The 12,999-nt window shown below is 34.5% G+C and overlaps 1 protein-coding gene across 2 annotated transcripts in view; it reads left to right on the plus strand.

Moving 5' to 3' along the window:
• The window catches only part of PIGK (phosphatidylinositol glycan anchor biosynthesis class K), a 125,524-nt gene that overhangs the window by 55,992 nt on the left and 56,533 nt on the right, over positions 1–12,999 (plus strand). Inside the window, exon 11 of one of the 2 annotated variants that reach the window (XM_047726584.1) lies at positions 10,455–10,487. The exons of the other annotated variant lie outside the window; for it this stretch is intronic. Coding sequence (XP_047582540.1) covers positions 10,455–10,472 — 18 coding nt within the window. The 3' untranslated portion in view covers positions 10,473–10,487. Of the gene's footprint in view, positions 1–10,454; positions 10,488–12,999 lie in introns of those variants that run through there. 2 annotated transcript variants of the gene reach the window in all.

A 12,999-nucleotide genomic window follows, 5' to 3' on the forward strand; every position in this document is an offset into this window, starting at 1 on the left:
ATGTCATTTTAATTCACATGATAACTTTATGAGGCAGATATAATTTCCTCATTTTGTAAGTGAGTAAACTGTGGCTGAGAAAGGTTAGGAAACTTGCCTAAAGTCACACATCTAACAAATGGTGAAGCCAAGATATGTATCTAGGAATGCCTCATACTTCTAAGAACTACATATTCTTATTTTATAATTTACCTTGAGCTACTTGACTTGCTTTCTTTTTAAAGCATATAAAATATAAATGATAGCTCAATGAATTTTCACAAAACTCTACTTCTCATGTAACCACCAGAAAAAGAAATAATAATGCTGGCAGCTCCCAAACCTCCGTGCCCTTCCCAATCTCTGTCCTCTCACTCCCTATCAAAGTTAAACACTGTCCTAACTTTTATGGAATTTACTTTCTTGCTTTTCATTTTATATCACTTAAGCGTGTATCCCTAAACATTATGTTTTGATTCTTTTCCTAATACTATGTTTTTGGAATTCATTTATATTGTGTGCAGTTGTAGTTTGTTCAACTGTTGAAAACAACAGTTTTGAATTTTTAAAAATTGAGGTATAATTTATTTACATTAAAATCACCCTTTTTAATATATAGTTCTAAGTTTTGGCAAATGTATACAGCTAGATAATCACCTTGCTCATCCATCACCACAAGAAATTTCCTTATTCCCCTTTCTGCCCTTACTCATATCCCTGGAATCCACTGATCTCTTTTCTATTCCCATGGTTTTACCTTTTCTAAACTGTCATATAGATGGAATCATATTCCGTACCCTTTTAAGTCTGGCTTCTTGTATTAGCATAATGGATTTCAGGTTCATCCCTGTTGTTACATGTATCAGTAGTTTGTGTTCCTCTTTATTGCTATATGCTCTTCAGCAATAAAGAGGAACACAGACTACAGATACAGGTTAGCCACTCATCAATTGAAAGACATTTGTTTTCGCCCACCAGTTTTTGGCAATTATAAATAAAACCACTATAAACAATTACATACAAACATAAGTTTTCATTTTACTTGAATGAAATACCCATCAGTAGGTTTGCTGGGTCATATGGTAGCACATGCTTAACTTTCTAAGAAACTTTCAAACTATTTTCCATTAGTCTCTGTACCATTTTGCATTCCCACAAATAATGTTCAACATTCTTAATTATATGTGGGATTGTCTTTTTAATTTTAACTCTTCTAGTAGGTATGTAGAAATATTATGATTTTAATTTGCATGTCCCTAATGACTGAGGATGTTGAGCATCATTCCATGTGCTTATTAGTAATTCATTTTTTCACGAAGTGTCTATTCAAGTCTGCTCAGTTTTGAAAAATTGGGTATTTGCTTTCTTCCTAATTATAAGATTTCTTTGCACATTTTGGATACAAGTTTTTTGGTCAGATATATGAATTGCAAATGTTTTTCTTAGTCTTTGTCTTTCCTTTTCTATCCTTAATATCTTTTGAAAAACAAGAGATCTAATGTTGATGAAGTTCATTTATCAATATTTTCTTTTATGCTTAATGTCCTTCATGCAAGGATTCTTAATCTAATTCAAGGTCACAAAGACTTTATTTTATTGTCTTCTAGAAGTTTTATAGTATTAGCTTTTATGTGTAGGCTATGCTTTACTTTTAAGTTTCGAGTGGAGTGTTAACCAGGAGTTGAGTTCATTTTTTCCATATGCATATCCAGTTATTCCAGCACCATGTATTGAAAAGATTAAATTCCTTATTGGATTATATTGGCACCTTTGTAAAAAGTCACCTGATCACCATATATGTGAGTCTGTTTCTAGGCTCTATTCTGTTGTATTGAACTACATATCTTTACACTAAGTTTTGACATCAGTTTATATATACCATACAACCAGTTTTTCAAGGTTCTTTTAACTATTCTAGATCCTTTGTGTTTCCATGTAAATTTTAGAACTAGTTTGTCAGTTTATTTTCTTATTTGTAAGGGAGTGGGGGAAGGACAGAAGGAGAGGGAGAGAAAGAATCTTAAGCAGGCCATTCCCAGAGCAGAGCCCAGTCTTGACCTGAGCCGAAGTCGAGTTGGCTTTTTTAAAAAATATTTTATTTATTTATTTGACACAGAGAGAGAGACTGCAAGTAGGCAGAGAGGCAGGCAAAGGGAGGGTGGAGGGGTAGCAGGCTCCCTGCTGAGCAGAGAGCCGGATATGGGCCTCCATCCCAGGACCCTGAGATCATGACCTAAGCCGAAGGCAGAAGCTTAACCCACTAAGCCACCCAGGCGCCTAAGAGTTGGATGTTTAACCTACTGAGCCACCCAGGTTTGTCAGTTTCTTTAAAAAAAAAAAAAAAAAAAAAAACAATAAAAAAAACTGCTAAGATTTTGTTTGGGATTGGATTGACTCTATATTAATTTGATGAGTGTGGATACCTTAACAATACTGAATCCTCTGATCCCTAAACATACCTCTACATTTATTTAGAATTCCTATAGTTTCTGTCTTTATTGTTTAACAGTTTCTGTGTAGATGTTTCCTACCCCTTTCATTAAATTTATTCCTAGCTGTCTTTGTTTCTGATGCTGTTTTAAGTGATATTTTAAAAATTTACTTTTCGTTTGTTGCTTAACTATAGAAGTACAATTTTTATATTAATATTTAAAAATTTATTTACTTGTTTGTTTATTTATTTTTGAGAGAGAGGGAAAACATGAGCAGGGGAGAGGGGCAGAGGGAAAAGCAGATTCCCAGCTGAGTAGGGAGCCTGATGTGCGATCAATCCCAACCTGATCTGAAGGTAGACGCTTAACCAATTGGGCTACCCAGGCGCCCTAATTAAATTTTATATTGACTGTATTCTGGAATCTCATTGAATTTGGGTGTTGATCAAATCAAACCCAGTCAAAATTCTAGGAGGCTTTTTTGTAGAGATTGACAAAATGATTGCAAAATTTATATGGAAATATAAAGGACCTATTTTAGTATTTCTTGCATTACGTGAATTCTAGTCTCTATTATGTTTACTAGGAAATCAAATGAAAATTTAAATATACATATTTAGTAGAGTCATCTGTTTTGGAGCTGGGCAAAATAGACTGAAGAATGTGAAACTTTGTGATCAAACAATTCACTGAATATTGCTCATAGAAATTATAAGATGATTATGAAACCTTATGAACCATAGGTTTATCAAAATGGTTCAAGCAGTAGTTGACAGGATTTCTTTCTGCCATTCTGCATACCAGTATATTTTTTCAAAGTGATTAACTTAGTCATTAATATGATTCTGTATTATCGTAAGCATCTTATCGGTCCATTTATTTTATATTGTTATTTATAGTTGTTAGTCACTACAGTCATTCAGGAACTCATTAAATTAGAATTTCAGAGCATAAATTAGATGCTATTATTTGATTTATAAAGACAAAACTGATAATTTAATTATCCTTCTTGTCAGTTTGCATACATTAAAGTTTTTATTGTTATAATTTTATTTTATTTATGTATTTTTTTTAAAAGATTTTATTTATTTATTTGACAGACCGAGATCACAAGTAGTCAGAGAGGCAGGCAGAGAGAGAGAGGGGGAAGCAGGCTCCCCGCTAAGCAGGAAGCCTGACGTGGGACTCGATCCCAGGACCCCGAGATCATGACCTGAGCCAAAGGCAGAGGCTTAACCCACTGAGCCACCCAGGTGCCCCTATTGTTATAGTTTTAAATAATATGTTGATCATTCCATGGACAGTTTTTTTTTAAGCAATTTATTTGACTACCTACAATTAAACAAAAACATCCATTGAGTTGGTTTATGACTTTTAAGAAACCTGTGTATAGGTATATAGCAGAATATAGTATTGTATCCCTTTGTGTAAATAAAACTTCTCTGAATAGAAATTAGTAAATATTATGTTTCCTAGGGATACTAATTTCCAACTAATGTTTATTAATGTTTAAAACTGATCAAAACAAAGTTAATTTTAATTTAAACACTAAACATATAGGACCTAAAAAATGTAAATTGAAAAAATTTTAAAATGATATGGTATCATTTATAAAATAGAACATTAGGGGCTCCTGGGTGGCTCAGTCAGTTAAGTGTCTGCCTTCGGCTCCGGTCATGATCTCAGGGTCCTGGGATTGAGCCCCGCAAAGGACTCTCTGCTCAGTGGGAAGCCTGCTTCTCCCTATACTCGTGTTCTCTACTCATGCTGTTCTCTATTTTTCTCACTCTCAAATAAATAGATAATCTAAAAAATAAAAATGAGATAAAATAAAATAGAACATTAGAACCTAATCTGTCAGGCTGGCTAGGGAATAAGGTTATGAATTACTTTGGGAAAGTAGATTGTGGGACCTTAAAGGTTTAACTCTTTGATTCTATGTTCAGCGACTCTCTTGGTCTCCTTATGAATTGTAATATTGTTGCTCTATTCCACTAAATTAAGCTTTAGAGTTTTAAATGAGTTAAATCAACTTAATGTCTGTTGTCTGAATAGAGGATATTATAGCATAATAACCAAATTCCAGTCAATTCATTGGAATCAGTCAGCTCCTGAATTTAGAACATTTGTCCTATGTGTACTGCAGACAGACCACATGAATTCTTTGATTCTTAATTTCCTTATCTGTTAATGGGAATAATAACTCCACTTTATAAGGTTATTAAGAGAGTTAATTTTTATTTTTCTTTTAAAGTTCTTAGTTCTGTGCTCAAATATAATAAAGTGCTTAATAAGTGTTACACATTAGTGAGAGAACATATCACAAATATTGATAAGAATTATTGCTAGAATTCTATTTTTAATGTATTTTTGACCATTTGCAAAAATTATCTATTCTACTTTTATTAATCTAGTACTAGAAAGTACTTATTTTATAACTGTGGGTTTCTTATTTGGAGTACTACGGAGAATTGGGAATTTGTTTTTTACCAGAAGATGGCAGTAGAATTACATGTGTGTACATATAAAACAGTTTTATTTCTTTAATGCTGAAGATTGGGGTAGTTTTTATCTTTAAATAAATTATGATATTGTTTCTTCATACCAGTGACAGGAGAAAAAGCCTTGATATTGAATTTCAGGTTAAAAAAGGATGATAAAAATTTTCTCTATATGTAAGTTGTCTTGCTTTAATAACATTGAATTTTTAAAAAATAGGTAAATAAAAGATCTTTTTGAATTGCTAGTCTTCTGGCATATTTCCAGTATATGATTAAATACTTTATCAAGAAATTCTTGGGGCACCTGGGTGGCTCAGCGGTTAAAGCCTCTGCCTTCGGCTCAGGTCATGATCTCAGGGTCCTGGGATCGAGTCCCGCATCGGGCTCTCTGCTCAGCAGGGAGCCTGCCTCCTCCTCCTGTCTCTCTCTGCCTACTTGTGATCTGTCAAATAAATAAAAAAAAATCTTTAAAAAAAAAAAAAAAAGAAATTCTTTAAGGGGCGCCTGGGTGGCTCAGTGGGTTAAAGACTCTGCCTTCAGCTCAGGTCATGATCCCAGGGTCCTGGAATCGAGCCCTGCATCAGGCTCTCTGCTCAGCAGGGAGCCTGTTTCCTCCTCTCTCTCTGCCTGCTTGTGATCTCTGTCTGTCAAATAAATAAATAAAATCTTAAAAAAAGAAAAAAAGAAAAGAAATTCTTTAAGAAATTGAGGGGTCATAAAAAATCTTAAGGTTATTTGAAGATCAGTTATGATTAATTAGTATTAGAGATAGAGCAGTTTTCATTTATAATTGATCAGTGGGGAAAACTGGATTCAATATTTTAAAAATTGTTTTATATATAACACTTTAGGGTTGTGGCTATTAGGTAAAAACAAGAGGCAGAAGACATTTATATTAATAATATAAATCTGTGATCCCTGTTTCAGAAATTGCCATTTTTATTGAAATCATGGTATACCTTGTTACCTGGTCTTCAAGTATTCTACAGGTGAAGTATTGCCAATTGTACCTTCTAATGCTAGAAGGAACCTTTAAGGCAAACTGATGTAGTAGAAAGAGTATGGAGGTGAATGGACTTGCATTCAAATTCTGGTTTAGTTCTCTGCTTTTGTCTTCAGGCACATTATTTAATCTCTCTGAAACTCAGGTATTTTATCTCTGAAAAGGTGATCTACTCTCTCCCTCCAGAGTTATTGTGAAAATTGGGGATAATGTATATAAAAACGAGCATACTTTGTCAGTACCTTTTTTAAGAGTATAGCATGTAAAACTCAGGGCAGCCATACTGATGTCTCTCTTCCAGTGCAGAAGGTAAAGTGGGAGTGTTATCATCTTTATTTGGTGTACTATAGAGCAGTGTTTGTATGGCTTGGTTTATGTTTTTATCAGGCATGCTACATATTGCTCATTGGCAGGAATTATTGTTAGCTTGGTCTTCCCATATTTATGTAATTGATTTTTTAAAAATATTTTATTTATTTATTTGACACAGAAAGAGAGAGGGAGAGGGAGCACAAGCAGGGGGAGAGCAGGCAGAGGGAGAGGGAGAAGCAGGTTCCCCACTGAACTAGGAGCCTGATGCAGGGCTGGATCCTAGGACCTGGGATCATGACCCCAGTTAAAGGCAGGCACTTAACCGACTGAGCCACCCAGGCACCTCTGTAATTGATTTAAAAAAAAAAAAAAACAAAACAAAACTCTATTTCAGTACTTTATGCTTATTTCATTGTGTTTTTATCTTAACAATAATTATCTTGTAAATATTAGCTCATTGTTATAGCCTATCAGTCTTTTAGAACACTCATCGTGATATGATAATGTTAGTGTTAAACTGTACAAATTTTACTGTGTGGGGAAAATGAACGTGGTAAGGAACCAGGGCCGTGAGTTCTTTGCTAGCAATATTCTTCATAACTGATAGCAATTTTGGGGCATGGCTATTTAAACTTATTAGAATATTATTGTTTTCTCAGGGGTAATTAATTGGTAATTAGAGATTTCATAATTATTTTTTAAAATAAAGCAAAAAATGTACCTAAAAACTGTAAGTAAAATCATTTATGTTTTTATTAAACTAATATAATAAATAGTATATTAGTATATTTTTCTTTTTTCATTTTTTAGAAGGAGTGGATAGAGGGAAAGGGAAAGAGAGAATCTTAAGCCAGCTCCATGCCCAGTGTAGAGCCTGACATGGGACTCCATCTCACAATCCTGAGATTGTGACCTGAGTGGACACTTAATGACTAAGCCACCCAGGCGCCCCTAAACTATTTGTGTGCGTATGTATATATGTATGTATGCATTTTCTATATATTTAGTAGATAAATTCCTGTAAGGTAGCAGGTAATAAAAAATGCTGATTTCAAAATTAATTTCTCATAAAAAATAAAAAATAGGAAATGGAAAACATTTGATTTTGTCTTGGTAGTATAAATAGTATTTAAATATTTAAGTGAGAAAGGGAATGTATTATGTTTCTTCATGAAAAACAAACATTAATAATTTTCATTTGAACTACAGACAACATTAATCTATCTAACATTGACTAGTTCTGTTATTTCTCCATTTTTGTTTGAGATTCAGGTATATAAACTTCTTGTCATACTCAATGATAGTCTGGACTTTGTCCTTTCTTTGTCTATGAAATTGTCACATATTATTCTGAAAGCACTTATGCCAAAGAAAGCACACATATTATAGAATTTTTTTTCAGTGAGATTGATCAACCCCATTTTAACTTCGATATTAAGAGTCTTTCTTTGTTCTTCTTCTATTGGGATCAGCTTCTAATGTTAATTGATATTTTCTAGTATGATTTCTCAAAAGTGAAAAACAAATGAAAATTAATGAAATAGAAGAGTTCAAAGGATATGATCTCAGAATATGTGAATTTGTCACATGATCGTAAGTGTGGATGCTGGCTGAGAATTACTACTTCACACTGTGTAGTAGTGGACCTAGTTTAATGGGTATGAATAATAGAGATTCAGATACTTGGTAAGCAGTTTAAGCTGAGTTGTATTAAAATTAGTATATCTAATTTCTTTTAATGTTTATTCTTTTTTTTTTAAGATTTCATTTATTTATGTGACAGAGATCACAAATAGAGAAGCAGACAGAGAGAGAGGAGGAAGCAGGCTCCCTTCTGACAGAGAGCCCATGCAGGGCTCGATTCCAGGACCCTGGGATCATGACCTGAGCCGAAGGCCGAGGCTTTAACCACTGAGCCACCCAGGCGCCTCTAAATATTTATTCTTATACCAAATATATGAATATTAAGTGTGTGTATGTTGAGAGATGGGGTAAGAACATAGTATTTTACCTTTCTGTTAGGTGACTTAAGGACTGCATGCTGTAGGATAGTCTTTTGCACTTTTGCTATAAGGTACTAAGATAGGTACTGATGAGCTTTATGGTGAGACAATTAGGAGTATTAGCAATCTGTGGCCTAGAAATACTCCCTCAGTTTCTGTTGCTTCCAATACAAGGAGTTGTTGACTGTTTTAATTGCTTTGCATAAACATGACGTGGACATTTAAATTTTGTATCAAATAATTGGGAGAGCTCTAATTTATGCTTTAAAAATTTTTCATAGTGATTTTCGTATGCTAAAACACTGTAATATGTCTTCTCAGTCATAGAAAAGGATTAAAATATATCTTGTATGACTTCAGTGTTATGGGTAGTTTTTTTTTTCTTTCTAATTTGTTGAAAATTAGGCATAATAAAACCTTGAATATCCAGAAATTAGGTAACTTCTAGTAATAAAGAGTACATGAAAGGTGTCAGAGTTGGCTTTGAATATGAGAAATCCCATTTTTGCCTTAGATGTAAAAACTCAACTTGACTTTAATGGCCTTTGGCGTTCAGAGTTTGAAATTTCATCAGAAGGAAACATTTCTCAATAAAAGAATACCCTGTAATATTCAGAATTAGATACATTTCACTTTCCTCAGAATAAGAAATGAATATAAATGAGTTAGAGAGGTGGTTTGAAGTTAATAATAAAGAACAATCAATTGACTTCAGTTTCAGAATTGTTGCTGACTGCATTTTTCTGAAAAAACTCTGATGTTATAAAATACTGAGATGCTCAGTAAATTACAAAAAACCTACAAAACTACAAAAAACACACTTTTAAATACATAGGAAAGCTACAAGACTACAAAGAAAGTAGTTGCATGGAAACAACACAGTTTGATGGATGGCATTTCTGGCTTTTTCCAGATTGAACTAGAACTGGTGGTATTTCCTTATTCAGTGGAGATGCTGCACAGGTTCAGTTTTGTATATGCTGTTTCTAGGTAGTAGCAGTTGGTGTTCCAAAAATGCAGCTTCCCTAGGAATTTGGCAACAAGCTCAGATTCTTTTCTCCCTTTTTTTCTAGGCCTACTTAGACTTACTATAAAAAGTATCAGTGAGTTGAATCCTTCTCCTAAAGCCAACCAGTGATGTGTCCAGGTACACCTTAATCCATGCATGCCTTTAAAGGAACCATGCTTTATGTTGCTGCAGGCCCTTTTATCTCTGAGGCAGAAAGTATGTAAAAGCCCATTGCTGAATAGTGGCTCCCAGTAGGCAGATCCACTCTCCTCAGTGATAGGACAATCTGTTGAGGAGTACGTATAAGAAGCTAAAATCCAGGACGCCTGGGTGGCTCAGTTGGTTAAGCAGCTGCCTTCGGCTCAGGTCATGATCCCAGCATCCTGGGATCGGGTCCCACATCGGGCTCCTTGCTTGGCAGGGAGCCTGCTTCTCCCTCTGCCTCTGCCTGCCATTCTGTCTGCCCGTGCTTGCTCTCTCTCCCTCTCTCTCTGACAAAAAAAAAAAAAAATATATATATATATATATATATATACACATATATATATATATATATATATTAAAAAAAAAAAAAGAAGCTAAAATCCAAGGGGTAAGTAAATGTGGAAGGTGAGGCTCCCTTAAATGATAATTCCTGATATAGAAATCTAGAGTTTTGAATTAGAATGGCTTTCTGTGAGTAAGGACAAAAAGCGGTGGGTCTATTTGTGGGTAGTTAGGCTCAAGAAAAAAACTCAGCTTAAAATTGATTTCCCAGCTAAACTATGGTTAAAGAACGAACAAAGAATAAGAACATTTTCAAACATATAGAAACTGAGAGTATTTTGAATCAATACCACTTAAACAATATCTAAAGCAGATGTGCTTCTTGAAGAAGGCCAAGGAGCTGAAAAAGTCTGAGTGGAAGGAAGAATGCTGAGCTTATTGATTAGTAAAAGTGGTTGGAAATTTAACAAAAATTGAGTATATTTTATTATGATGACAATAATGATGACAATTGGATAAATAAGATAAATCAAAGCATTAATGTATTTAATAATAATAATACATAAGAAGGAGAGGAGAAAGGGATGGGTTTTAAAATATTCTGAGGTTTTTTTCAAGGGGGAGAAGAGTAGTAAGTTTTAATAGCTTTAGATAGTAAGGTATGTATGCATTTTACTTTGAGAATGACCACTAAATTAATAGAAATAGAGGAAATAAGATAGAGTACAGAAGAAGAAATGGAATTAAAAAAACCAATGAGGCTGCAAAGGAGTGGAAGGTGAAACAACAAAAGACCCGAAAAATAGAAATTACAAAGTAAGAAAACAAATAAATACAGTTATGTTGCTTATAAGAATACATTTAAATAAATGAGTTTTAGTTAAAAACAGATCATAATATTAGGATAAAAAGAACTCTAACTACAGGAAGAAAACATAATGACATTAAATATCTAAAAATAAAAGAATTACTGGGCAACTGCTAACAAAAAAACCTTAACATTTATGTAAATATCAGAAAAATAGACTTAAGGAAAAGGCATTTGCAAGCATAAAGAGGGTAACTAATGGTTAAAAGTTTAACTCATTAGGGAGAACATGTTAACTGCAATACCTAATAACAGAACTATAATATTTTTTAAATTTACATACTTAAGAGTTTGATAAATTCACCATTGTAAAAGATTTTCAGTATCACATTATCAGAAATCTTTTTTCAGAATTTCCCCAAATGTTTTTAAATTAGAATATGAACAACATGATTAATAAGCTTGATCTGGTAGATTCAACAGTTAGAGAGTAAACATTCTTCTCAAGCCCAAATGTAATATTTTAAAAAATTGACCCATGGGGGTGCCTGGGTGGCTCAGTCGTTAAGTGTCTGCCTTTGGCTCTGGTCTTGATCCCAGGTTTCTGGGATGGAGCCCCGCATTGGGCTCCCTGCTTGGTTGGAAGCCTGTTTCTCCCTCTTCCACTCCACCCTGCGTGTGTTCCCTCTCTCACTGTGTCTCTTTGTCAAATAAATAAATAAAGTCTTTAAAAAATTGACCCATAGTTGGTCAAACAAGCATGTCTTAAAAACTATAAAGTGTTAGAATCTTATGGAACTTTTTTCTTTCTGATCACCACATTATTGTTACAATCAATAGCAAAAAAAGAATGGTTTAAAATCTATATCTGTGGAAGTTCTAAAACACATTTTGAGTAATTTTTAGAATAAATAAAATGTCAATGGAAATTTTAAAAACTCTTAGAAATGAGTAATAATGAAAATACTAAACATCAAAAGTAGTAGGATACAGTTTCTGATTCTGGATAGGATGAAGTAATTTGCAACAGCCTTATGTGATCCCACCGAGAACAACTAGAAAAGATAGAAAAAATAACATTTTTTAAAAAAGATTTTATTTATTAATTTGACAAAGAGAGGTAGTGAGAGAGGGAATACAAGCAGCGGAAGCAGGAGAAGGAGAAGCAGGCTTCCCGGCAAGCAGGGAGCCCGATGTGGGGCTTGATCCCAGGATGCACGGTAGGATCGTGACCTGAGCCAAAGGCAGATGCTTAACAACTGAGCCACCCAGGCGCCCCCCACAAATAACATTTTTAAAGACCTCAGAGAAGTACAGAAGCAATGAGGACCAAGAAGCTAAAAATCCAGATTTGGAAAAACTTTTCAGAGGTGACCTGAAAATCTGTAGCTACTTTCCACTGGGTTAATTTACTGATTTTTGGGAATAGGTCAAAAGTTGAGAATCTGAGTTGGTCCAGGAAGTTGGGTCATTGCTTGTAGACAGAGAAATCAGTGGAATTTTTGGTGATTGTGTGAGGCTAGAGTAACACAGTTGTCGTTCAGTCACAAAACCAGTTTCCCTTTCAAGATATTTGCCTCAGTCACATGACCAGTTTCCCTTTCAAAATATTTGCCAAATTCTGAAACTGAAGGAAAGCTGTTGCTCAGCAGGAAACCTCTGAAAACCAGGGCTGAATTTACTAGTCTTGTAATTCGGAGGAAATAAAGGTCTTCAGCGTGAGAATTCCCTAATAACATATCAGCTGAGGGTTGACAGTTATGGGGACGGTGCCTTTACACACAATTTATAGTTACTTTTCCTTTTGGGTATACTTACTGATTCTAGATGCAGCAAGAACAGAAATTGGCAAACTACAGCCCATTTGCCTTATCTGGCCTGCTGCCTATTTTTGTAAATAAAGTTTTATCAGAAAATAGCCATATTTGTTCATTCGTTTAGATATTGTCTATAGCTGCTTTCATGCTTTAAATGGCAAAGTTGGGTAGTTGTGACAGAGATTGTATGGCCCAAAAGCCTAAAATACTCTCTGGCCCTTTACAGAAAAAAAGTTGTTCACCTCTACACTGGAGGAATCTGGCTGGGTTTGGTCTCTGATAAGGGTCGCTAATGGGGACAGTGACCAGTACAACTTTTGGCAGTTTGGTGGGCCTAGTGTGCCTAATTCTGAAGCTACACAGGACAACAGGACAAAAATCTAAACCAGAAACCTTTGAAAAGCATAGTGGCATTTTCTGCAATCCATCTGTATTGAGGTGACAAAGACCTGCCAGGCTTCAGTTTGAACCTTGAAGGTCCTTATCATAAGAATGGGGGCAAATTAAAGGTAAACGAGTCTTAGTAAAATTGTGAGGCAGTCATAATTCAGTTCTGTCTCTCTGGTTGAATGGAAGTGATCGGACCCTCACTCTCCAGCTCCCTACAGATGGGAAATAGCATTGTCAATAGGTTTTTAAATTTTTATTT

The sequence above is a fragment of the Lutra lutra genome, chromosome 4 (genome assembly GCF_902655055.1).
Source record: "Lutra lutra chromosome 4, mLutLut1.2, whole genome shotgun sequence".
NCBI classification, from domain to species: domain Eukaryota; kingdom Metazoa; phylum Chordata; class Mammalia; order Carnivora; family Mustelidae; genus Lutra; species Lutra lutra.